This window comes from Lepidochelys kempii, chromosome 2, assembly GCF_965140285.1.
Source record: "Lepidochelys kempii isolate rLepKem1 chromosome 2, rLepKem1.hap1, whole genome shotgun sequence".
In the NCBI taxonomy this organism is placed as follows: domain Eukaryota; kingdom Metazoa; phylum Chordata; order Testudines; family Cheloniidae; genus Lepidochelys; species Lepidochelys kempii.
The window spans coordinates 269,804,171-269,831,307 of NC_136381.1; the positions used below are offsets into that span (position 1 = coordinate 269,804,171).

General features: G+C 50.3%; 1 protein-coding gene across 1 annotated transcript; it reads left to right on the top strand.

Moving 5' to 3' along the window:
- The first annotated feature begins 2,585 nt into the window (after positions 1-2,585).
- LOC140906203 (uncharacterized) lies at positions 2,586-27,094 on the top strand. The gene is made up of 4 exons (XM_073329695.2): positions 2,586-2,983; positions 5,530-6,678; positions 7,365-7,374; positions 23,730-27,094. The coding sequence occupies exons 2-4, from the start codon at positions 5,945-5,947 to the stop codon at positions 24,753-24,755; spliced, it is 1,770 nt and encodes a 589-aa protein (XP_073185796.2). The 5' UTR covers positions 2,586-2,983; positions 5,530-5,944; the 3' UTR covers positions 24,756-27,094.
- Positions 27,095-27,137: the final 43 nt, after the last annotated feature.

The following is a 27,137-nucleotide window of genomic DNA, read 5'->3' on the forward strand; positions in this document are numbered from 1 at the left end:
CTCAGGGGTATGAATATTCCACCCCCCTGAGCAACATCAGTTACGCCGACATCAACGCTCGTGTGCACAGCGCTATATCAGTGGGAGAGCTTCTCTTGCCAACATAGCTTATGCCTCTCGTGGGGCCGGGGGTTTTATGTGGACGGGAGAGCTCTATCCCATTGGCATAGAGCATCTTCACCAGACGCACTGCAGTGCTGCAAGTGTAGACATGCCCTCAGAGTTCAAACAGCGAAGAGAGAGATGGAAAATTTTTCTGTGGCTTTGTTTTATTTCCTTCATTCAGCTCAGCATTTCGATAGGGTCATGAACCAATCCTTTGTATTGCAATGTTCCTTGATGGCCCATCTGATCTGATAGTCCTTCTGGATGGGTAGGGGACAGGGATGATTTCCTTGCCTGGGTTAACAAGTTCAGAGCAAACATTTTCAAAGTTATAAAGCAAAACTTGTGTATTTTCTTATAGCAGGGAATGCCAACATTACACATGAGATTAATGCAAACAACAACTTACAAACATTTCTTAGAGTCTGAACACTAAATATATTCTTATAAGATTAATAGTTTTGCTCAAAATAGATAACATACAGGTGAATTGGTTTGGTCTCCGGTGATAAGTTTGTTAGTTTTTAGCTACTGCCTGCAGTATTGGCAAGAGCTGGCCCCTGGTTTGCCAGCGACTCAAAATTAACCAAATGTTTGGAACAGTACAAACATACATGCATGGAAGAAGCTTACTGAAAATACAAATACTCAGTGGGAGGGAGAAACCTAGGACTTGTACTGCTTAGAGAAGCAGGGTGTTCAGTAGTAACTAATACCAATTCTGCACTATGGAGACTTTGGGCCAGATCCTCAGTTGGTGTAAATCTATGAAGTCAATGGATTTTGCTCATATGCATCAGATGAGGATCTGGCCGATTGTGTAGGGTCTAGGAGGACTGGAAGGATTGTATAATAAACTCTGTGCATTTCAGTGTAGCCAACACTCATGGTTTTATTGCAAGTCTCATGGTATTGGATGCTTTTCTTACAAGCCCCAGCTCTGGGAGTCATGTCAACGTGCGAATTTCAGCTAGTGCTCATGGCTTTGCAGGAAAGCTTGGAAACATGACCCATCCGCCTCTGAGGCTACGTGTACACAGCCGGTGGCAGCAAATCTCAGCACCTGGGCAGACTCAGGCTTGCATTACAGCTCTAAAATCAATTGCAGAGACATTCGAGCTGGAGCTTGGGCTCTGAAGCCCTTCCCCTTCCCTAGGCTCCAGAGCAGTTTTAGTGCGGAGTCGCCAGTCCTGTGAGTCTGAGCTGCCGACCGGGGGTCTGCAATTCACTGCCGCGGGCTGCCACTCACGGTGTAGATGCACCCTGAAAGGCTCACAAACCAGGCGGCAAATAAAAGAACCAGCCATTTGTGGGTATGAATTTCCATGATTTTTTTAAAAAAAGGAGTACTTGTGGCACCTTAGAGACTAACAAATTCATGAAAAAACTCATACAGATACAGACAGACATCATCTTCCTTTCCAAATGCAGACCGATGGACGTCGTACCAAAAGGAGTGAAGGAAAAAAATGTGTTAGTCTCTAAGGTGCCACAAGTCCTCCTTTTCTGTTTGCGGATACAGACGAACACGGCTGCTACTCTGACACCTGTCATGATTTTTAAGGCAGTCGCATCCTTTGGAGGACCTGGCTTATGTGTTTTGAACACTCGGGGTTTGTACTTTCTGGGATCTCAGGAGGCAGCATGGTGTTCTCTCCATTTCACTTACCGATGGGCCTCGGGAGCAGCGACTGGCTCACCACACTGCAGGAACCGGCTCATTTTGGCCACAGCACATTATATTCACTTTTATCAGACCAGCCTAATAACACACCCCCCGTCCATTCTCTGTCTAGCTGACCTGTTCATTTCAGAGTGCCCACAGCCAAGTCTGATTATAGGAGGCAGGGAGGCTGCAGCCCCAAACAGCTGGAACCCGTTTCAGTGAGACAGGCAGCCACATTGTATGGGTTTTAATTTTTAATCCCTTATTTTAAGAAGCCTCGTCAGTGCACAGTGCCATGACCTACCATTGGGCCGGGTATTTCATTGACACCAGGTGTGGATCTGGCGGATCCACAGATGACAGATGACAGAACGAGGAGTAATGGTCTCAAGTTGCAGTGGGGGAGGTTTAGATTGGATATTAGGAAAAACTTTTTCACTAGGAGGGTAGTGAAGCACTGGAATGCGTTACCTAGGGAGGTGGTAGAATCTCCTTCCTTAGAGGTTTTTAAGGTCAGGCTTGACAAAGCCCTGGCTGGGATGATTTAACTGGGAATTGGTCCTGCTTTGAGCAGGGGGTTGGACTAGATGACCTTCTGGGGTCCCTTCCAACCCTGATATTCTATGATTCTATGATTCTATGGCCCCGAGCATCCAGCACGCTATGGTCTGTGTTATACCAGTGCGATACACTCTGATCGGCCTGCGCGGAGGAAACAAAACCAGAAATCCCAACCATCCTCTGCACCAGTAAATCCTTCCAGGAAGGACTACAACTCCCAGGAATACCCTGCAAGAGAGCAGCTCTCCCAACAGAGCAGGCTGGGCGAATTAAACACAGCAACAAGGGAGACCAGAGCCCGGTCCTTCCCCGAGCAAAACCTCTGTGGATTATGCTCTAAATCTAGCCTCTATTTGCTCTCCAAGCAGGGACTAATCCCCCCCCCCCCAGCTCAGCTGCGTTTCTGTTTGCTGTGCAGCTTCCCCTGGTACTTTACTGAGCTGCACACAAGCTGGTGGCCTGAGGCTGAGTTTGCAGCCATGATGAGCTGCAGTGAGAGCAGAGAGCAAGCAGGCATGAGGAATGCTAAGAGAACTGAACCCTGTCAGAGCGTGGTCTGGAGCCTTCCTTATTTTCCATTTCTCTGCTGAGAAACCCAGTCTGGCCAGAGGAAGGAGAAGCAAGGAAACGCCTGGAGAGGTTTCTGCTCAGGTAGGAATCTTACCGTGATCTTGGGGCTAATCCAGCTTTCATTCAGATCAATGGGAGTCTTGCTGTGGGTGTTGTTAGAGCAGGACCAAGCATCACTGCATCCAAATGTACTACAGTCTCTGCAGTAAAAATCAGGGCAGCCTAGAGAAATTTGTTTAAGCATCTGCTGCCCACGTGATGACTAATAACTAGTCAGGATCAGACTGCGGGCTCAGTTCTGCCGTGCAAACTTGGAGTAAATCCCCTGCCCTGCTTTCAAAAGAAATCGCCCAATTCGCACTAGAATCATAGAATCATAGAATCATAGAATATCAGGGTTGGAAGGGACCCCAGAAGGTCATCTAGTCCAACCCCCTGCTCAAAGCAGGACCAATTCCCAGTTAAATCATCCCAGCCAGGGCTTTGTCAAGCCTGACCTTAAAAACCTCTAAGGAAGGAGATTCTACCACCTCCCTAGGTAACGCATTCCAGTGTTTCACCACCCTCTTAGTGAAAAAGTTTTTCCTAATATCCAATCTAAACCTCCCCCACTGCAACTTGAGACCATTACTCCTCGTTCTGTCATCTGCTACCATTGAGAACAGTCTAGAGCCATCCTCTTTGGAACCCCCTTTCAGGTAGTTGAAAGCAGCTATCAAATCCCCCCTCATTCTTCTCTTCTGCAGGCTAAACAATCCCAGCTCCCTCAGCCTCTCCTCATAACTCATGTGTTCCAGTCCCCTAATCATTTTTGTTGCCCTTCGCTGGACTCTCTCCAATTTATCCACATCCTTCTTGAAGTGTGGGGCCCAAAACTGGACACAGTACTCCAGATGAGGCCTCACCAATGTCGAATAGAGGGGAACGATCACGTCCCTCGATCTGCTCGCTATGCCCCTACTTATACATCCCAAAATGCCATTGGCCTTCTTGGCAACAAGGGCACACTGCTGACTCATATCCAGCTTCTCGTCCACTGTCACCCCTAGGTCCTTTTCTGCAGAACTGCTGCCTAGCCATTCGGTCCCTAGTCTGTAGCTGTGCATTGGGTTCTTCCGTCCTAAGTGCAGGACCCTGCACTTATCCTTATTGAACCTCATCAGATTCCTTTTGGCCCAATCCTCCAATTTGTCTAGGTCCTTCTGTATCCTATCCCTCCCCTCCAGCGTATCTACCACTCCTCCCAGTTTAGTATCATCCGCAAATTTGCTGAGAGTGCAATCCACACCATCCTCCAGATCATTTATGAAGATATTGAATAAAACCGGCCCCAGGACCGACCCCTGGGGCACTCCACTTGATACTGGCTGCCAACTAGACATGGAGCCATTGATCACTACCCGTTGAGCCCGACAATTTAGCCAGCTTTCTACCCACCTTATAGTGCATTCATCCAGCCCATACTTCCTTAACTTGCTGACAAGAATACTATGGGACACCGTGTCAAAAGCTTTGAGACCACACCATGACCTGTGCTAGTTTTAGAGAATTTAGAAGCTGTAAAACACAAAGTGATGAGTCAAATCCTGCTCTTGTTTACACCCATGTAAATCGTGAGTAACCCCACTGATGTCAATGGAGTTACTCTAGGTTTACAAGCGTGGAATTCAGAGCAGAGTTTATTATGGCTTCAGTTCTGGAGAGGCACTGAGCACCCCCAACACCCACTGAATTCAGTGCCGGTCCTGAGCACCTCTGTGAGTTTGGCCTAGGATTAGCACTCAGAGGGTCTGATTCACCTCTCACTTCCCGCAGTGCAAATAAGGAGCAGCCCCACTGACCTCACTGCTGTAAAACAGGTCTAAGTGACTGGAAAAACCGGGTCGAGAATTTTTGCTAGGGCCAGAGACATTCTTGCTAAACATTTCTGCCCAGCAAAGGGAGCTGGCTGACACCAACGGAGCTGGCCTTTGGTGTCTGTATGACAATTATTCTATTTTATTGTATTGCTGAGGGGCTTGGCCCTCAGACACACCAATTTAATGACAGGTTCAGTTCTTCTAGCAAGAGGAACACTTTCTGCCCCTGTTGCCCCCAGGGAGATGTAAGCCGTTATTCAAGAAAAAGCCCAGGTGGAGAATTAAGTATATCGTTCACTTTATAGTGAATTGATTTAGAATAAAGCTCTGGCCTTAATTCCCCCCTTGTTGTAAGAAAATAACCCGAATAGCAGCACCCTCTCCCCCTGCTGAAAGAGGGGCTCCACTGGCACCCGAGACTGCTTTGCGGTGGTGTCAGATCCGCGTTTGGGTCTCCGATGATGGTGTGTAACAGCACGCTTTCCTAACGGGCCCAGTCCTGCAGTGCTACTGGCAGAGCCCCATTTGAAACTGCTAAAGTGCGATGTAAGAAGCCCGAGATTGCATTCCCACTGCTCCTCTCCCCCAGTTGACTTTCATTCTGGGCAAGCAACAATTTCAAAACTAGGCTCAAATTATTCCAGTTTCATTCTCACTCACTTCAGCAGTGGGAGGTCTCATGTTTTCAGGCTTATGAAGATATATATGCTTCATGTTGGGACAATTGTATTGCATCACAGTAACCTCCAGAATATCTTTCTTCCCCAGTACCCGAAGGATCCATGAACAAAAAGAAGCAGCAGCATACAGAATACATTGAACTGCAGGGAACAGCCTCAGAAAGACATGATGAGAATGGTTTCTAGGGCTGTGAGAATGGGACAAGCTGCAGGAACTGGTGAAATCTGAAACCAAAGAGGAACCTAGGAGAGAAATCCACTCCTGGTGAAAGAAGACCCAGCACACTTGCTGATATTAGACTATGGAGACTATGTGATGTGGGGAGAGATTCCCAGAGCAGAATCTTCCTAATGCAGCCCCCACTAGACAGAAACCCTATGCATCTGTACAGCCCCTAGCACAATGGGGCCCTGACCAGGTTAAGGCCCCTAGGTGCCATTGCAGTATCAATGTTTAATACTAGAAATACCTTTCCTGTGCCGTAAGCCGGAGGGGAAGGAAGATGCTCAAAGCCCCGCAGAGCCCTGACCTGGACGACAGGCCGTACAAGTGCACCGAGTGCGAGAAGTGCTTCCGGCAGAAGAAAATCCTCAAAGCCCACCAGAGCATCCACACCGGAGAGAAACCGCACACGTGCGCCGAGTGCGGGAAGAGCTTCCGGCAGAAGAACAACCTGCGGAAGCACCAGTGGACCCACACCGGCCAGACTCCCCATCAGTGCGCCGAGTGCGGGAAGCGCTTCAGCGAGAAGCAGCGCCTGCGGAAGCACCAGAAGACGCACACGGGGGAGACGCCGTACGCCTGCCCCGAGTGCGGCACGCGCTTCAGCCACAAGCACAACCTGAAAACCCACCAGCGGGTGCACACCGGCGAGACACCCTACAAGTGCCCCGAGTGCCAGAAAGGCTTCAAGCAGCAGAACCACCTCGTCAGCCACCTGCGCACCCACCGGGAGGAGAAGCTCTACAAGTGCACCCAGTGTGACAGGTTCTTCAGGAAGAAGCCCAACCTGCTGAAGCACCAGGAGAGCCACGTGGGGGACAGGCCCTATCGCTGCAAGGACTGCGGGAAGACCTTCAAGCAGAACAACCACCTGGTGAGTCACCAGAGGACCCATGCCGCAGGCAGCCTCTACATATGCACCGAGTGCGGGAAGAGCTACAGCCAGTGGGCGCACCTCACCACCCACGGGCAGGCCCACGCTGGGGCGGGCCCGCTGACCTGCAGCGAGTGCCGGTGAGGGCTTCGCACAGACCGTCTCAGAACACATGGATGAGAGACCATCAACAGAACTGAGCATGGTACAGCTTCGTGGAGCAGATGACTAAGGAAAGACCAGGAAAATCAAGACTTTACCCATTTAGATGATATGCTTTTGTTCTGAGTTTGTACAGTGCCTACCACATAGAGCCCTGGTCCATAGCGAGGGTCGTAGGCACTCTGGTAACACAAATAATAAATCATAATATACCCAGAGGTGAATAGGAAAGCTTCATTGTGAAGCCACTAGGATGGTAAGTGGCAGAGAATCATCCACGCAGGAGAGGAATTCTCTAGGTGTGATAATTACTAGACAGTTTCAGCAATAAATCTAATCTTAGTAGGACAGATGACTCTCCGGAGGAGAGGCGCTGTGTGCATTATGTGGAAATCTGAGTAGCAAGAAGTGTGCTGTTAGAATAGACACATGGAGCTGGATAGAGTGTCACTAATGAGTCCTCTCTGCCCCTGCAGAATTTCTAGCAGAGAGAATGGGTATCATTTTGTTAAAGTATTTCATGAAACACGATGGCTATCTGCTGCATTGTATGTAGTTATATGATGGTCATTTTGTTATTCTCCAGAATAACCATCAGGTTTACACACAGTTGTTGATCAGGTTTCCAATTAACAGCCTCTGTTTTCCTTTCTTGTTTATTCAGGAGTTTCCTGGTTTGCCCCAGAATGTTTCCATTTGCATGACTTTCCAGCCCATCCTTTTAAAAACACCATCTGTTCCCCATGGAAAGTTCTGCCTTATGTTTTTTCCCCAAAGATACTGAATTCAATTCCTTCTGGTGTTGTGTTTTATGGAAAAGCAAGGGGAATAACATAACATAAGAATGGCTCTACTGGGTCAGACCAAAGGTCCATCTAGCCCAGTATCCTGTCTTCCAACAGTGGCCAGTGCCAGGTGCCCCAAAGGGAATGAACGGAACAGGGAATCATCAAGTGATCCATCCCCTGTTGCTCATTCCCAGCTTCTGACAAACTGAGGCTAGGGACACCATCCCTGCCCATCCTGGCTAATAGCCATCGATGGACCTGTCCTCCAGGAATTTATCTAGTTCTTTTTTGAACCCTATTATGGTCTTGGCCTTCACAACATCCTCTGGCAAGGAGTTCCACAGGTTGACTGTGTGTTGTTTGAAGAAATACTTCCTTCTATTTGTTTTAAACCTGCTGCCTATTAATTTCATTTGATGACCCCTAGTTCTTGTGTTATGAGAAGTTGTAAACAACACTTCCTTATCTACTTTCTCTACACCAGTCATGATTTTATAGACCTTAATCATATCTCCCCTTAGCCGTCTCTTTTCCAAGCTGAAAAGTCCCAGTTTTATTAATCTCGCCTCATATGGAATCCGTTCCATACCCCTAATCATTTTTGTTGCCCTTTTCTGAACTTTTTCCAATTCCGATATATCTTTTTTGAGATGAGGCGACCACATCTGCACACAGTATTCAAGATGTGGGCGAACCATGGATTTATATAGAAGCAATACGATATTTTCTGTCCTATTATCTATCCCTTTCTTAATGATTCCCAGCATTCTGTTCGCTTTTTTGACTGTCGCTGCACATTGAGTGAATGTTTTCAGAGAACTCTCCACAATGACTCCAAGATCTCTTTCTTGAGTGGTAACAGCTAATTTAGACCCCATTATTTTATATGTAGAGTTGGGATTATGCTTTCCCAACTATACATGAGCGAAAATTGCTAAAATGAGATTCCACAGAGAGCAACATATTATGTGCCTAGTTCACCCTACTGGAACATGGATCAGTGCTCCGCAGGCCAAGTGCTTGGTCGAGTTCCATTCAGGGAATTCTTGTCATCCAGGAGTGAGGCGAGTGAGAAGGTTTAGGGCTTCTGTGTCCATGATGGGCACAGCTGTGACATGACGTGGCGTCTCCTGTCATTCTAGGCCCTGATCCTGGGAACATACTCATGTTTAACCCTTAGCACGTGAGCCACCCCTTTGCAGTCAGGGGGACGATTCACCTGGTTAAAGCCAAACACTTTTGTAAGTGTTTGAAGGATCAGGGCCCTAATTTGTAAACATATTTTTTTCCTTTCTGAGACTAGAAACCTCATTTGAGCCTGGGAAGGGGAACAGAAACAAAGGGATGAATTTTTAACTGTCCCAGCAAAGAACAGGGTGAACAATAGTTTGGGGTGAGTCATTTAAACAAAAGGGCTATTAAAGGGCTCATTGAGATGTATCTATTGTAGAACAATCCCAGCATCAGAGAAAAGATTAATCGGTTTTAAGGGCAATAGGAACCATTCAATCATCTAGTCTGATCCCCTGTATACGGTAGGCGAGAGAATTTCACCCAGTTACTCCTGAACTGAGCTTAAGCATGTTTTCAGGGAAGACAGACCATCCTGATTTGAAGTATCAAAGAATGGCGAAATCCACCACTTCCCTGGGTAATTTGTTCTAGTGTTAAAAATGCATGTCTCATTTCTCATTTTAATTTGTCTGGCTTCCGCTTCCAGCCATTAGTTCTTGTGATGACTTTCGCTGCTGGATTAAAGAGCCGAGCCTGCTAGTACCCAGTGTTTTCTCCCCAGAAGGGTACTTCCAGGCTGTAACCAAGTCAGCTCTCCGTCTTCTTTGTGATAAATTAAACAGACTGAGCTCTTTAACACTCTTGTGTGAAGGCATTTTCTCTAGCCGCTGAGAACCATTTTTATGGTTCTTTTCTGCACCTTCTCCAATTTTTGAACATCCTTTTTAAAATGTCAGTACCAAAATTGGACACAGTAGTCCAGTACCGGTCTCACCAATGCTGTGCACAGAGGTAAAAATTACCTCTCTACTTCTACTCACTGCTCCCCTGTTTATCGAAGGATCACACAGCCCTTTTGTTTGCCACACCATCGCACCAGGAGCTGATGGTTAGTTGTTTGCTCAGCTGACCCCTATGTTTTTTCAGGGTCACCGCTTTCCCGGGTACAGCCCGCAGTCTGTTGCTATGGCTTGCTGTGGCCCACTGCTGCATCCCCAGTCAGGCGCAAAAGACAAAAGGGGTTGAGTTAGCTGTCACCCCTTTCCAGCAGGGCACCACCAGCAACAGTGTTATGCAGCAAAGTCACTGGTAGCAAACCAAACAATCATCCCCCGTCAGGTCTGCTTCTCCTCGGGGAGGCTCTGGCAGGCGCGCTCCCTCGTCAGACTTCTCCTACCTGGCCCTAGCCAGACTTCTCTGGCTCACAGACGGAGAGCTGGAGGTCTGCTCTTCCTCCCAGCCAGTTCACAGCTGAGCTGGGATCTCCCCCTGGTAATTTCCCCCTGCTAGTCCCACACCTATTGCAGGGCTGAATGGGCCCGCAGCAGCTCGTTAAGGCTCTCCAGCCAGCATGGGGCATGTGTACCCCCTCACACCTGCATTCTTTGTTCCTAGCTGTATGACCTCACATGTATTTATCAAATATGGATATAAAATCCCCTCAAATTTCCACCCTTTCGTCTTTGATAATCAAACACTGCTACAAAATCACTCCAAATGTTTGCTTTTATCAAATATGGACATAAAATCCCCTCAGATTTTGATCCGTTTCTCTCATTATCAAATATCAATATAAATGGTATTTTAGATTTTTGCCATTATCCAATTCTCAAATACTGATAGAAAATTTCCTCAGATTTTGGCCCTTTTAATTCTATACTACTGTAAAACCGCTTCAGATGTTGCTTCTTCTCTTCAAAATTTTATTGAATACCCTTAGATTTCCCATTTGGTCTTTCTAATTATTTAATATTGATACAGAATCTCCTCACCCTGCACCAGTTTCCATCAGATTACTGAACTGTGATTAAAATCTCCTCAGATTATGCCATTTTTCATCCAATTTTCAAATATTGACATAAAACCCCCTGAAATGTTCCCTCTCTCTCAGTTATTGAAGAATTATTTAAAACTGCCTTTGCATATTGCCCCTTGTCACTAAATATCAAAATTTGATTTTAAAAGCCTCAAATTTTTCCCATGTTCTCCCCAGTTCTCAAATGTTGGTATAAAATCCACTCATGCTTTGCCTCTCCTCTCTAATTATTAAGTATTTATATAAAATCGCCTCTGTTTTCTATCTAATTTTCAAATACAAATATAAAACTCCCTCTGACTTGGGGTTTCCCATCCTGTCTAACTGCAACAACGTCTCCTCGTTTTGGAGGGAAACTGCTGGCCCTGTGTTTCTAACTCAGATGGGCCCTTGCTCTGGATTAACTGCACGGACGGGCTGACATTGAAACACTGGTGGGAGCGAGACTGGAACCCGGGGCTGCCAAGGCTCAGGCCCCTTCTGTGACACTCGTGCGCTGGGCACCGTGCCATGTCAGCCGCAGCCTGGCGGGACCCTCGCACACTCAGCCGGGCCGTGGGCAGCAGCTGCAGTTCCTGCTCTGGGGCACCTGGCCCTGGATTGGAGGCAGCCCAGTGGTCTCCTTGCCTCTTGGCGTTCTCTGACACCCCGCTCGCCGGCCCTTGGGGAGGAGGTGTAGCAATGGTAGTGGAAGATGATAAGCAGTGGGGGACCTGGGGATCAAGGGAGGGAAGAGAAGAGGGCTGGCGAAGGGGGAGAAAATGGGGCAGGGGCAGAATCATAGACTTTAAGGTCAGAAGGGACCGTTATGATCATCAAGTCTGACCCCCTGCACAACGCAGGCCACAGAATCTCACCCACCCACTCCTGTAACAAACCCCTAACCTATGTCTGAGCCATTGAAGTCCTCAAATCATGGTTTAAGAATGAGGGAGGCTGCCCCAGATCCCCCACTCCCTCAACAGATGCCTGGTTCCCACTGCCCCCTAAGACACTGCCTCTCCCTCTCAACACACACAGCCATTGCCAGGCTGCCACTGCCCTGGAAACCTCCAAGCTCATCTTTCCTCCCCCCACCACCAACAAGCTGTAACCATCACCCCCTGGGATTGCTGTGACACCAGCCCGGCTCCCTGGCAGTGCCCCGGGGGCATCTCTAACCAGGCCAGTGCTGCAAGCCCATATGACTCTAACAGCCGGAGCGGTCTGATACAGCCCTGTGCCAACCAGCTGCGATACTCCACGCTCCTGCTGGGGTCCCCAGACACCCCTTCTAACTCCTCACAGTCACACTGCCCCTTGCTGGTCCACAACCGCTCAGCAAAATCACCACAAATCCCTCTTCCACGCTCCCCACACCTCAGCAGCCCCTGGCTCCTCTCAGTACCTCCTCCCTATTGGCTCCCCAAACACCCCTGGCTCCCCTCCAGTTCCTGCCTCTCCCACACCTGCTCCCCCTGCTTGGAGGGTACCCTGACTTGGAATCAGTGACGATCGGTCCCCAGTGTCACACGTGGGGCTGCACCAGATTTTGCAACTGTAGGAATTGGGCACACTGGGCCCAGTTCTGCTCTCTGTGATAGCAGTGTAAATCCAGAGTAACCCCACTCACGGCACCAGAGTGACTCCAGGCTTACACCAATGTGCCTGGGAGTGGAGTTTTGGCTCATTTGCTGGGCGGGTGGCATGTGTTTGAATCCCAGCCCCTGAACCTCGGGCAATCCTTGTCCCTTTCGCTCCAAGCCAGAGAAACTTTAATTATGGGAGTGGGCCCATTGGACTTTGTTTCAAAATAGGGGTAAAATCCTCATTAGTTCAAATGGTGTAAATCCTTGTATCTCCCTGTACATGCTTAGGGGCCAGCATCTTTACAGCGATGCCGGTGGCTGAATTGGGGTTATTTATGAGGTTAGACAAAGCCACTGTGGTGGGCTGGGATGGGGAAAGCTACTTTGACCAGCCCTTCAGAGTCTGTGCGTCAGCAGCAGCTCCGAGACAGTTGTTTTCAGAATAGTTCCTCTGTTAGAAAGGTAAAATCAAGAGCACAGAAAGCTCCTGATTCAACAAACCTGGAAAACCAGCAGGGCCAGAGTTCACAAGCTCAAAAACAGTAGAGAGAAAGTATCAGAGGGGCGGCCGTGTTAGTCTGGATCTGTAAGAGCGGCAGAGAGTCCTGTGGCACCTGATAGACTAACAGACGTCTTGGAGCAGGAGCTTCCGTGGGTGAATACATGCCATGCAGCCGACGAAGTGGGGATTCACCCATGAGAGCTCATGCTCCAGTACGTCTGTTTGTCTGTCAGGTGCCACAGGACTCTCTGCCGCTTTAGTAGAGAGAAAGTGTCATACGTAAATAGATTTTTTTAAATTAACAATGTTTGTAGTAGCTGCCACTCCATGGGGGTTGCTGTATCGGCCTGTTAATGCACAACACAGCTGGTTACAGGCATTCAAACGCCATGTACCTGAGCCAAGTACTGTCTTAAAAGACCAATAAAATCCACCTTGTTGTGTATTAATGCTGAGTCATAACTTATTCACCATACTGCATGGGTTGATACTAACTAACTCAGGCAGAATGGACTCTTGGGGACCTATTATTAATCCAATTATTTGTTAGGAGAGAGAGCTTGTTTCTTACTAATGATCTTTTCTTTTTAGTACAGCAGATGATGCCGTGTTGAATGGAAAACAAAACAAAAATCAGCATAAAACTTGAGAGAACAACTGAAAGAAGATACAGTCTGCAATAGATATGAGAGAGGTTCGCAGAGCTGTCGTAGGAGAGCCAATGCAAAGTGAAAAATAAGAGGAATCACATCAAATATCAAACCAAATAAATCGATTTCAGCAAAGAATCCAAGACAAAGAGCCAAAAGCTTCATAATTCTAGGCAGAGAGACCAGACCAGAGAAGAACAACATAAATATACTGCAGAACTGAAGACGCAATCAGATTCCTCACTCTGTGGATTATCCAAATGGAAGAGAAACCATTCAAGAGCTCTGAGTGTGGGAAAATCTTCAATCTGAAATGAAATCAAAACACACAAGGCCAGTCACGCAGGAAAAAAAGCCATAAACGTGTACTGACTAATGGGGGGAAACAACATACAAACTGGAACTGGTCTGAAATTTTCCAGCTGGACAACTGTCAGTTCGAAACTGTTGATTCAACTAAATGAGCATATTGATTTCATCGAACATTTCAATTAAACAGTATCCAAACATTTTGTTTTGATTAAGTCCTAGCGCTTTGTCTCAATCATATAAACTATATTATTCATATATTATATCATATATTATATATCATATATATATCATATATCATATATCATATATATATCATATATATATCATATATCATATATCATATATCATATATTCATATTATATTACATTATGATATGATATTTGAATACGGTGGAAACAAAGTGCTTTGACAAGGTTGTTTCAACATTTCCGGAACAACACTCGATCTGAAGCAGGCCGCCCCAGCTCTGAAATAGTCCTGATGCTCCGCTCCTATATTAAACTGATCTCTGCATGTCCTTTACAGTTGTGCCCCCTTGTGTGACGTGTGCTGAACTAAGCCACAGGCTGGTACCCCCAAGCATCCTGCTCAGCCCTGAGCAGGCACTTGGCGTGGACCAGAAGCTGACACAGGCCGCAGCAGCTGCCCCAGATCTCCGCACCTAGTGCCCACCTCAGGGCTGCTGGGAAATGTAGTTTATTTTTTACATCAGCGACCAAGAGAAAGAACAGGAAACTACAGCAATTCCCCCCAGGAAGTGGTGCTGTGCAAGCCAGCCCCGACTGCATAGCGAGGGATGGAGCTCAGAGCATCTGGCGCCGCGCTAAGGATGGTCTGAATGGCTCACTCTGGGAATATCCCTTCCATAGATCTGCCTTCCCTTACCTCCCAGCCTTCCCCTCCCCTAGGCCCCAACATCCCTCCCGCTCGCTCGGTCCCTTTGTTCTACCCTTGCACTCACTGTAGCCTTAGGACAGTCAGACACTGCAAGAGGCAGGAGTGGAAACAGGCTCTCCTAACCCTGAAGAGAGGAGAGATCTGGGAACTCACAGCGGTTATAATCACAGCGTCATCAGGGAACCGGACAGGAAAACACCTGGTGAGATTTCAGCTCAGGTAGGACACTGACTTTCTTGTGTTTGCACCTGGACCATGATGACACAGAGGACTGAACAACGAGCTCTGTCTAGGGAACTGAGCTGCTCAGAAATTTAAAATCTCTTCCACATGTAACCTGCCTTTAAGGGAACAGCTGCATTCCAGGAGAGCTTTCTGCGGGCACTGGGTGGCGCAGGGATGGGTAACTGGGCTGTAGACATGTTTTAGCTCTAGGTTGCTAGTCAAATCCAGACCAAGGTGGCGGTGACTGAAGGTTGCTGCCATCTGAGGCTGTTTGCCGGACTAGCTGTTATACATTCTGGGGATCCCAGTGCAGTTCCTACAGGATGGCGATGGGGTTCTCCTCCCCAAGCCTACCATCACAACTGGCCCACGGTCACAGAGTCCCCGGGCGATGCTCTGGAACTGCTCCCCATGAAGCCAGGCAGGACTCTGGGGAAGTCTCCCTTCTGGGCGCAGCCTGTCTGCAGGACACACAGCTCACCCAGCTTCCACCTTCCTGGGTCTGACCTCGGAGCATTCAGCATCCTCTGCCCCTCCGTGCGCTTCCCACAGCCAGTCCGCCCAGGCGGGATTCTGGGGAAGCCAGAGGGTCCTGCCCCTCAACTCTGCAGTCAGACGGGACTCTCAGCCAGCCAGTAACACAGAAGTTTATTAGATGACAGGAACATGGTCTAACACAAAGCTTGTAGGTGCAGAGAACCGGACCCCTCAGCTGCGTCCATTTTAGGGGCCAGTGAGCCAGACAACCCCGTCTGCACTTCACTCCATGTCCCAGCCAGCCCCAAACTGAAACTCCTTCCAGCCCCTCCTCCTCTGGGCTTTGTCCCTTTCCCGGGCCAGGAGGTCACCTGATTCCTTTGTTCTCCAGCCCTTTAGCTCTCACCTTGCAGGGGGGAAGGGCCCAGGGCATCAGTGGCCAGGAAACAGGGTGTTGGCCATTCTCTGTGTCCAGACCCCTGCAGACACCTGCCCTCTAGGGCTCTGCAATGATCATACACCCTTACCCCACCCCCTAGAGACTTAAGAACTGCCTAGGGGAAACTGAGGCACCCCCACACTACTCAGAGGAAACATTAAGAACAGTCCCACTTCGTCACACCCATCGCAACAGAGCCACTGTAGACCGAACAGTGGCTCTCAACCTTCCCACACGACTGTGTCCCTTGCAGGAGTCTGATTTGTCTGGCGTACCCCCAAGTTTCACCTCACTTGAAAACAACATGCTCACAAAATCAGACATAAAAATACGGAATTGCCACAGCCACGCTGTTACGGAAACGTTGCTGACGTGCTCATTGTTACCATACGATTATCAAATACATCCATTGCAATATATTACTGTCCTTACATTTCAGTGAATAGTGTGCAGAGCAGTATAAACCAGTCATTGCCTGTATGACGTCTTCGCTAGTGCTTTCTATGTAACCTGCTATAAAACCAGGCAAATGTCTAGATGAGCTGATGTGGCCCCTGGAAGACCCCTGCGTCCCCCCAGGGGTACACGTCCCCCTGGCTGAGAACCGCTGGAATAGATCACAGCGAGTCCCCTGCCGCAGGCAGATTCCCGGTCGTTTATAGCTAAGGCACGTGGGCTGGCCCCCGTGGGAAGCGGAGCCCGCTGCTGCACCCGTCACTGGGTGAACCCAGGGTTTCAGTCTCTGGAGATGTCAGGCAGGCGCCTTTCACAAGCAGTCATGTATCTAAGCAGCTGGCTTTTATCCCACACACCTGAGCACACAGAATTTTGCTACCTATATAGGTTGTTTGCTACTCCAGGCAATGGAAACATCACTGACAAATATCTGTATACAACACAAGGGGCCAACCGTCTAATCACACAAACCCAAACATCCTTGCCCTGCCCCTGACCCTGCCCCACTCCTCCCCCAAGGCCATGCTCCTGCCCCGTCCCTTCTCTGAGGCCCCACCCCCCGCTCAGTCCATCCCCCCCTCCGTTGCTCGCTCTCCCCCCCACCCTCACTCACTTTCACCAGGCTGGAACAGGGAGTTGGGGTGCGGGCTCTGGGCTGGGGCTGAGGGGTTTGGAGTGTGGGAGGGGCTCAGGGCTGGGGCAAGAAGTTGGGGTGCAGGAGGGGGTGCAGGCTCTGTGCGGGAGTTTGGATGCAGGAGGAAGCTGAGGTCTGGAGTGCAGGAGGGGGTGAGGGGTGTGAGCTCTGGGAGGGATTTGGGGTCAGGAGGGGGCTCAGGGCTGGGGCAGGGGGTTGGGGTGCAGGAGGGGGTGAGGGATGTGGGCTCCAGATGGGAGTTTGGATGCAGGAGGGGGCTCACGGCTGGGGCCGGCAGGGGGTTGGGGTGCAGGAGGGGATGAAGGGTGCAGGCTCCAGCCGGGCAGTGCTTATCTAGGGCAGCTCCCGGAAGTGGCCAGCATATCTGGCTCCTAGGCTCAGAGGCAACCAGGTGGCTCTGCGCACTGCCCCTGCAGCTCCCCTTGGCTGAAGTTCCTGGCCAATGGGAGCTATGGAGTCTGCGCTCGGGGCGGGGACACCACACAGAGACCCCCTGGCCACCCCTGCACCTAGGAGCTGGACATGCCGGCCACTTCCAGGAGCCGCACGGGACCAGGGCAGGTAGGGAGCCTGCCTTAGTCCCGCTGTGCCGCCCACCGGACTGTTGGCCTATTAAAATCTCCCGGATAGCTTTCAATAGCCGCCGGGAGATTGAGGCCGATTCCGGTGGACTCCTGGCCAATCCAGGAGGGTGGGCAACCCTAGCTGCTGATGCCAGCACTGCCTGGCATTTGTGTTCTCCAAGATGCAGCGGGCGTTTGAGGGAGAGATCGGGGATGTCAAGGCCTCCTTGTCTTGGGAAATACTAAACAAGAAATTTTTATCCTAACCATAGTGTGATGCTTTTTGGGCTCTGCCCAGTGATGAGCTGCCAAAATCTTAACAACTGGTTCCCTATAAAAAGTTCTGATTTAAGGGATGTGCCCCAGTATGTATTTTTTTGTACCAACAGGGTTACCCTACGTCCGTATTTTCCCGGGAGGAATTTTTAAAATTTAAAAAATGTCCGGGGAAATACGGGTGTGTGTTAACCCTGTCGAAAGTTCCTTTTTAAAAAGATGGGCCTGACCTAGCAATGAGCTTGTTTCACATGTGTGGGGCCCCGCCACGCCCTGGGCATGTGCTAGGGTGACCAGATGTCCCGATTTTATAGGGACAGTCCCGGTTTTGGGGTCTTTTTCTTATATAGGCTCCTATTACCCCCCAACCCCTGTCCTGATTTTTCACACTTGCTGTCTGGTCACCCTAGGGTGTGCACAAGTGTGGGTCCCAGCTGCTCCCTTCCCCACTCATTGAAGCAGGTGTGCAGGGTTACTGCCCTGGGAACTGCAGGGCACCAGTGGATGTGGGGCCAGCTGCAGACAGGGGCGTGGGGCAGGGCTAGCTGGAGGCAGGGGGTGCGGAGCTGGCTGGAGACAGGAGGGTGGGGGGTTGGCTGCAGGCAAGGGGGTGCAGGGCTGGCTAGCGACAGGGCAGGGGCTGACTGCAGGCAGGGTAGGGGGGTGCAGGGCTGGCTGGAGACAGGGGCTGGCTGTAGGCAGGGCAGGGGGTGCGGCGGGGCTGGTACGGCAGGGCAGGGGTGCGGCAGAGGCAGAGGCTGGCTGCGGGCAGGGGTGCGGGGGTGGCTGGAGGCAGGGGTTAGCTGCCGGCAGGGCAGGGGGTGCAGCAGGGCCTGTCTGCGGGCAGGGCAGGGGGTGCGGTTATCTCAAGTGCTTATATACGAATGCACAAAGCCTTGGAAACAAGCAGGGAGAACTGGAGGTCCTGGTGATATCAAGGAATTATGACGTGATTGGAATAACAGAGACTTGGTGGGATAACTCACATGACTCGAGTACTGTCATGGATGGTTATAAACTGTTCAGGAAGGACAGGCAGGGCAGAAAAGGTGGGGGAGTTGCACTGTATGTAAGGGAACAGTATGACTGCTCAGAGCTCCGGTACGAAACTGCAGAAAAACCGGAGTGTCTCTGGATTAAGTTTAGAAGTGTGAGCAACAAGAGTGATGTAGTGGTGGGAGTCTGCTATAGCCCACCGGACCAGGGGGATGAGGTGGATGAGGCTTTCTTCTGGCAGCTTGTGGAAGCTACTAGATCGCACGCCCTGGTTCTCATGGGTGACTTTAATTTTCCTGATACCTGCTGGGAGAGCAATACAGCGGTGCACAGACAATCCAGGAAGTTTTTGGAAAGCGTAGGGGACAATTTCCTGGCGCAAGTGCTGGAGGAGCCAACTAGGGGGGGCGCTTTTCTTGACCTGCTGCTCACAAACCGAGTAGAATTAGTGGGGGAAGCAAAAGTGGATGGGAATCTGGGAGGCAGTGACCATGAGTTGGTTGAGTTCAGGATCCTGACACAGGGAAGAAAGGTAAGCAGCAGGATACGGACCCTGGACTTCAGGAAAGCAGACTTCGACTCCCTCAGGGAACGGATGGATAGGATCCCCTGGGGGGCTAACATGAAGGGGAAAGGAGTCCAGGAGAGCTGGCTGTATTTCAAGGTATCCCTGTTGAGGTTACAGGGACAAACCATCCCGATGTGTCGAAAGAATAGTAAATATGGCAGGCGACCAGCTTGGCTTAATGGTGAAATCCTAGCGGATCTTAAACATAAAAAAGAAGCTTACAAGAAGTGGAAGGTTGGACATATGACCAGGGAAGAGTATAAAAATATTGCTCGGGCATGTAGGAATGAAATCAGGAGGGCCAAATCACACCTGGAGCTGCAGCTAGCGAGAGATGTTAAGAGTAACAAGAAGGGTTTCTTCAGGTATGTTGGCAACAAGAAGAAAGCCAAGGAAAGTGTGGGCCCCTTACTGAATGAGGGAGGTAACCTAGTGACAGAGGATGTGGAAAAAGCTAATGTACTCAATGCTTTTTTTGCCTCTGTCTTCACTAACAAGGTCAGCTCCCAGACTGCTGCGCAGGGCATCACAAAATGGGGAAGAGATGGCCAGCCCTCTGAGGAGAAAGAGGTGGTTAGGGACTATTTAGAAAAGCTGGACGTGCACAAGTCCATGGGGCCGGACGAGTTGCATCCGAGAGTGCTAAAGGAACTGGCAGCTGTGATTGCAGAGCCATTGGCCATTATCTTTGAAAACTCGTGGTGAACGGGGGAAGTCCCGGATGACTGGAAAAAGGCTAATGTAGTGCCCATCTTTAAAAAAGGGAAGAAGGAGGATCCTGGGAACTACAGGCCAGTCAGCCTCACTTCAGTCCCCGGAAAAATCATGGAGCAGGTCCTCAAAGAATCAATCCTGAAGCACTTACATGAGAGGGAAGTGATCAGGAACAGTCAGCATGGATTCACCAAGGGAAGGTCATGCCTGACTAATCTAATCGCCTCTATGATGAGATTACTGGTTCTGTGGATGAAAGGAAAGCAGTGGATGTATTGTTTCTTGACTTTAGCAAAGCTTTTGACACGGTCTCCCACAGTATTCTTGTCAGCAAGTTAAAGAAGTATGGGCTGGATGAATGCACTATAAGGTGGGTAGAAAGCTGGCTAGATTGTCAGGCTCAACGGGTAGTGATCAATGGCTCCATGTCTAGTTGGCAGCCAGTGTCAAGTGGAGTGCCCCAGGGGTCGGTCCTGGGGCCGGTTTTGTTCAATATCTTCATAAATGATCTGGAGGATGGTGTGGATTGCACTCTCAGCAAATTTGCGGATGATACTAAACTGGGAGGAGTGGTAGATATGCTGGAGGGCAGGGATAGGATACAGAGGGACCTAGACAAATTGGAGGATTGGGCCAAAAGAAATCTGATGAGGTTCAATAAGGATAAGTGCAGGGTCCTGCACTTAGGACGGAAGAACCCAATGCACAGCTACAGACTAGGGACCGAATGGCTAGGCAGCAGTTCTGCAGAAAAGGACCTAGGGGTGACAGTGGACGAGAAGCTGGATATGAGTCAGCAGTGTGCCCTTGTTGCCAAGAAGGCCAATGGCATTTTGGGATGTATAAGTAGGGGCATTGCCAGCAGATCGAGGGACGTGATCGTTCCCCTCTATTCCTCATTGGTGAGGCCTCATCTGGAGTACTGTGTCCAGTTTTGGGCCCCACACTACAAGAAGGATGTGGATAAATTGGAAAGAGTCCAGCGCAGGGCAACAAAAATGATTAGGGGTCTGGAACACATGACTTATGAGGAGAGGCTGAGGGAACTGGGATTGTTTAGTCTGCAGAAGAGAAGAATGAGGGGGGATTTGATAGCTGCTTTCAACTACCTGAGAGGTGGTTCCAGAGAGGATGGTTCTAGACTATTCTCAGTGGTGGAAGAGGACAGGACAAGGAGTAATGGTCTCAAGTTGCAGTGGGGGAGGTTTAGGTTGGATATTAGAAAAAACTTTTTCACTAGGAGGGTGGTGAAGCACTGGAATGTGTTGCCTAGGGAGGTGGTGGAATCTCCTTCCTTAAAAGATTTTAAGGTCAGGCTTGACAAAGCCTTGGCTGGGATGATTTAATTGGGGATTGGTCCTGATTTGAACAGGGGGTTGGACTAGATGACCTCCTGAGGTCCCTTCCAACCCTGATATTCTATGATTCTATGTGACAGGGGCTGGCTGTGAGCAGGGCAGGGGGTGCGGCAGGGGCTGGTGCGGGCGCGGCAGAGGGTGTGGCAGGGGCTGGCTGCGGGCAGGGCGGGGGTGCGGCAGGGGCTGGCTGCAGGCAGGAGGTGCAGGGGTAGCTGGAGACAGGGGCTGGTGCGGGCAGGGGGGCTGGGTGTGTGGCAGGGGCTGGCTGCAGGCAGGGCAGGGGGTGGCTGGAGACGGGGGCTGGCTGCAGGCAGGGCAGGGGGTGGCTGGAGACGGGGGCTGGCTGCAGGCAGGGGGTGTGGGGGTGGCTGGAGGCAGGGGCTGGCTGCAGGCAGGGGGTGCGGCAGTGGCTGGCTGGAGGCAGGGCAGGGGGTGACTGGAGTCAGGGGGTGCAGGGGTGGCTGGATACAGGGGCTGGTGCGGGCAGGGGGTACAGGGGGTGCAGCAGGGGCTGGCTGGAGACAGGGTCTGGCTGCAGGCATGGGGTGCGGGGGTGGCTGGAGGCAGGGGTTGGCTGCAGGCAGGGCAGGGGGTGGCTGGAGATGGGCTGGCTGCAGGCAGGGCAGGGGGTGGCTGGAGACAGGGGTTGGCTGCAGGCAGGGCAGGGGCTGGCTGGGGGCAGGGGCTGGCTGCGGGCAGGGCAGGGGGTGCAGGAGTGGCTGGAGACGGGCTGGCTGCAGGCTGGGCAGGGGGTGCGTGCGGCAGCAGCTGGCTGCAGGCAGGGCAGGGGGTGCGGCAGGGGGTTGCTGAAGGCAGGGCAGGGGATGGCTGGAGGCAGGGGCTGGCTGCAGGCAGGGGGTGCGAGAGTGGTTGGAGACGGGGACTGGCTGCAGGCAGGGCAGGAGCTGGCTGGGGGCAGGGACAGGCTGTGGGCAGGGCAGGGGGTGCAGGTGGCAGGGGCTGGCTGCGGGCAGGGCAGGGAGTGCGTGCGGCGGGGCTGGCTGCGGGCAGGGTGGTGGGGGCTCGCGGGGAGCAGCCCGAGCAGGAGGACGCAGCCCCGGCCCAGCAGAGCAGCCGGGGACCCCCCAGGCAGCAGCGGGAGCCCCAGGGCCGGGGGGGCAGCCCACGTCGCTCCCGCAGTGCAGCGCCCCCGGTGGCCGGAGGAGGAATCACATCACTTCCCGCCAGAGCCCAGCAAAGCCTCAGCGCCCCCTGCAGGGAAGCGGGTTAACAGCCGGTTCTAAAACTGGTTCAGAATTTAACAACCAGTTCGCGCGAACCGGTGCGAACCGGCTCCAGCTCACCCCTGGCTCTGCCATGGCTTTTAATGCCACAGCATGTAATGGGGCTAAAAGTGAACTTACCATGAGCATGCATGTTCCAAGCTATAAACACGTGTGTACACTGTAGGAAGCCACTGCTTTTGCTTTAAGAGGTTTGGTCGGTTAATTGAAGAGGTGACAGTGAGAGGTGTCTGAAATACGACACAAGGGAAATCTCTATACCCATTGGTCCAAATTACCACAGACTCTCAAACATTACACCCGAGAGGCAGCACTTTCAATGTAGCAACAACAGTGAAGAATCAAAAATTTTGGAGACCCCCCTGTGAATAAGAGTTTTCTGGATTATTTTTGCATTTGACGATAGCGCCATTGCTAGCAACAAAATAATTTGCTTTTTCCATTTTCATTACAGTGGGTAAAAGGTCCACGAGTGGAAACTAGAGAAGAGAAACACCATAAAAATATAAAGCAACTGGAGGAACGGGAGTTTCCGAGAGAAAGACACAAAGAGCTGGTTTCTGGAGCAGTGATAATGAGAGAAGCTGAAACAGCTGGAGGAGACTGAGAAAGAAGAGGAAGCCAGCAGAAAACAAGCCAGATACATTCACTGCTGGTGAAAGAAGTTTCAACAAACTCAGCAGCGTTTTTAAGATTCCCGGTGCCGTGCACACAGATCTGGTACACATACAATAATCACACCCATTAGACACCACAGAAAAAAAAACATGTCCGTTTGGGGGAAAAACTCATGGAGTCTTCACAGAATTAACAGAGCTGGTTGAATGATACGAAACATATTTTGGAGACTGGAAGCTATTAATTTGGTTCCATGTTATTCCTGCAGTCACATTCTTTGCTATTCACCAGTATTTGAATAACCATCGGGTATTTGTGAAAATGTCTGCGCACCGCCAGAGTTTCATGAATTTTAACTCCAGTGATTACCTGTCCAAATCTTCATCCGGGGAAACACATTTTTCATTATTTACTATTCATTATTTTTTTAGTTTAAACATTTCAGCCATCCAGTCAGGGAGCAGAAACAATCCCATGGGACCGAGGTGATCAGTCAAACCCCCACGAATAACGAATAGTAAATAACTTGTGGACAACCCATAGACTGAGATTTATTAGCACAAACCCGCTGGTGAACACATGCACATTGCAAAGATGCTCCGGCCGAGGAGAAAGGGCTGAATCCCCAGCACAGGCCGATCGCAATGACCCATCGTTCAGCCAGCTCTAGTAGATAATACCCTGTATGTGGGCCACGAACAGCAACACCATGTTCCAAGCTGCCCAGGTTCTCTGTGGGGATGAGAAGCCCTATAAATGCAGCGAGTGTGGGAAAGGCTTTGGCCAGGAGAAGATCCTCCGAGAGCACCGGCGAATCCACACAGGCGAGAGGCCGCACAAATGCGCTCACTGCGGGAAAAGCTTCACCTGGAGCACCAGCCTGATCAAGCACCAGCAGATCCACACGGGCGGCAAGCTGCACGCCTGCCCCGCGTGCGAGAAGAGCTTCCGGTGGCGGCATAGCCTCCTGCAGCACCAGGCGGTGCACACCGGCGCCAAGCCGCACACCTGCGCCCAGTGCGGCCGCAGCTTTGTGGAGAAGCAGGCGCTGAAGAAACACGAGAGCATCCACACAGGGGAGAAGCCCTTCACCTGCAGCGAGTGTGGGAAGAGCTTCCGGCAGAAGGGCAACCTGGTGTCGCACGAGAGGAGCCACCTGAAGGAGAAGCCGCACCGATGCCCCGAGTGCGGGAAGTGCTTCCGGGAGCAGCGCTTCCTGGCCACCCACCAGCGCACCCACACCCAGGAGCGGCCCTACCAGTGCGCCCAGTGCCAGAAGAGCTTCGGTGCCAAGCAGGGGCTCCGCGTCCACCAGCGCCTGCACACCGGGGAGCGGCCCTTCCAGTGCCCCCTGTGCGGGAGGAGCTTCACCGAGAGGAAGAACCTCAACAAGCACCAGCGGACCCACAGCGGGGAGACGCCCTACACCTGCGGGGAGTGCGGGAACAGCTACACCCAGAAGTACAGCCTGAAGGTACACCAGCGAACCCACAGAGGGGAGACCTCCCACACCTGCGGGGACTGTGGGGAGCGCTTCAAGCAGAGGAACCACCTGGTGAGCCACCAGCGGGGCCACAAAGCCGGGAGCCTCTACATATGCGCCGAATGTGGAGAGAGCTACAGCCAGTGGGCGCATCTCACCGCCCACGAGAGAATCCACACCAGGCAGAGCCAGCCAGTGCGCACTGAATACGGGTAACAGAGGCAACGTATCTCAGAGCATGCCAAGGATCCACACGACAGCCCATATCCATACACCAGTTAAAGGCCCCGGCTACGCCCCAGGTATAGGGCATTAGCCAGAGCCATTCTGAAACAGAATGCTTCCCAGAGAGGCGTCAGGACGTCTGGGCCTTCCCGGTCTCTCTAAGGACCTGATCCAATCAATGGGAATCTTTCTGTTGACTTCAGTGAACACTGGATTGGGTCTCAGTTGTGTAGACTGGGTAGAACTTGCCATAAACCATTTTACTAGCCAACTAGGTAACAGTGATAAGCATCATGCACAATTTACGTAGTGTCCTAGACTTGCAGGTACTTGTAAACATCAATTAATTAAATGAGGCAGAATCCTAGTCTAGGAAGCCGTGTAGGTCAACCAGTTTGTCACACAGCCTGTAGCGGGCTGGGGATCCATTTGGAAGTTGTGTTCACGCCTTCCTGAAACAATTTTATTTCAGAAGAGCTCTGTCTAAAATGTTGTCCCTCTCGGGCAGGCAGGGCCAAAGAAACTGGTTCAAAACACAGAGAATGCTTCGCAGAGCCAGTCCTGCTCCCATTGAAGTCCATGGAGAATTTGCAATCGAGCCCTTTATGTTTGCTGTCTGCGCACATGCATTTGGAGTAGAAAGTGCACACTTTAAAGGAAAGTGATTCCATTTCTAAGGCACTTATCTCACACAAGAAACATCTGTCTTGACATTGATGCTGATGGTGTAAACAAAGCTAGAGCTGGGGCAGAGAAGACCTTTAAGCTATAACTTTCCCTGGGTTTAGCTGAGCCGGAAAGGCTGGATCCCCTGGCAGCAAACAGAACACCAGCATCTTCAGAAAAGGACAGTTGGTGAAAGAACTTCTGGGGGATCCTGGCAAGGATGGACCCATGACAAGCATCACTAACCTCCCTACTGGGTATACTTGAAGTCTTAAATTTAAAAAGCTAATGCCCTCAAGGGACAGGCAGTTTGAGACGGGCAACAAACCCAAACGCACAACATACACCATACAAAAACCCACCAGCCACAACTAGCAAAGAGATTACTCCAATAACACAATGTTGTTAATGTATGATTGTCTCCTAGAGAAGAGCCCTGTGATCCAGATTCTCGCTCATCATGAGTGAATGCTGGTATTCCAGTGGGGAAGGAAGCATCCAGTCCCGCCTATTTCATGGAGGAGTTTGAAGGGGACTTCCTGAATTTAGTTACCAAAGATCACCCTTTGCACGTAGAGAAATACCACATATATGCACCACTTTCTGGAGGTGCAGGTCTTGGTGGGACATTTATCAATGACCTTGCTGGACACGAGGGATGGGACCAAGTTCTGGCAGCCACTGGGCAGCAGAAAGCTTAGCTCGAAGCACATGCTAAGATGTTCATTCTTCCAGATTTAAGTCCAACCAGAGCAAATGGAAGCAGAGAGTGCCATGCTGTGAAGTAGAAGTCATGTGGGTGAGGACACAAGGGTTTCCATTCTGTGTCCTGCCAATGCATGGGCAATTCCTAACAAGTCCTTTACCTGTTGGGACGTCGGGTGATGAAATTGGGTGCTGGGAAACATCACACCAGACAAATGCCCGAGAAAAAGAAGGTTTGAAAGGTGACCCGGGAGATGAATGAGCTGTAACTGTGCCATTTGTATGACGCACACTCAGGCTGTGAATGCCGGCTTTCTTAGAATGTATTTCTATTATTTATTATTTGCATAATGGCAGCAGATGCTGAGCAGTTTACGGACAGGTGTAAAGGAAAGGCTTCGCCTCATTGACTTTACAGTTTCGAGTTCCTGTCTACTATATGGTCCTTAATGCACAAACATTAAAATCAGCACTAAGAGTTGCTGATGTCCGTTCCTTACCATTTAATTGTGTTGAGATGGAAGCTACTCGACCCATTGTTCCGTAGAAAGATGGAGCACAGAATTCTCTTTAAATGTGGTATTGATTTTCTAATGTGATAAGGAGAGTGATCCTGGCAATTAAGGTCTGTAACTCATAGCCTAGTAAAAACAGTAAAACATATATTACAGAAAAAAAATCACTGATCAGCCACAAGGAACAGAACCATGAGCAATAATGAGCTTGGGTTAATTATTATGAGGAATATCTTAGGCACAGAGAATGTGTTTCGTGTTGCACAAGACACAGATTGGTTGTCTATAACTAACCCTAAGAGGTGCTGATGGTCTGTAAGACGAATATAGAAAAGATGAGATGTATTCGGAGATTCTCTGTGAAAAGAATAAAATTTCCTGCATAAACACACCTGGCATTTTGGCAGAACGGTGAATTAGTGGGTGAAGTGACTGCAATAAATCAGAAATGTGAAATATATTTGGATTTTAGTCAAACATTTGATTC

Excerpts from the sequence above, each read along its gene's own strand:
- LOC140906203 (XM_073329695.2), top strand. The coding sequence starts at position 5,945 with ATGCTCAAAGCCCCGCAGAGCCCTGACCTGGACGACAGGCCGTACAAG.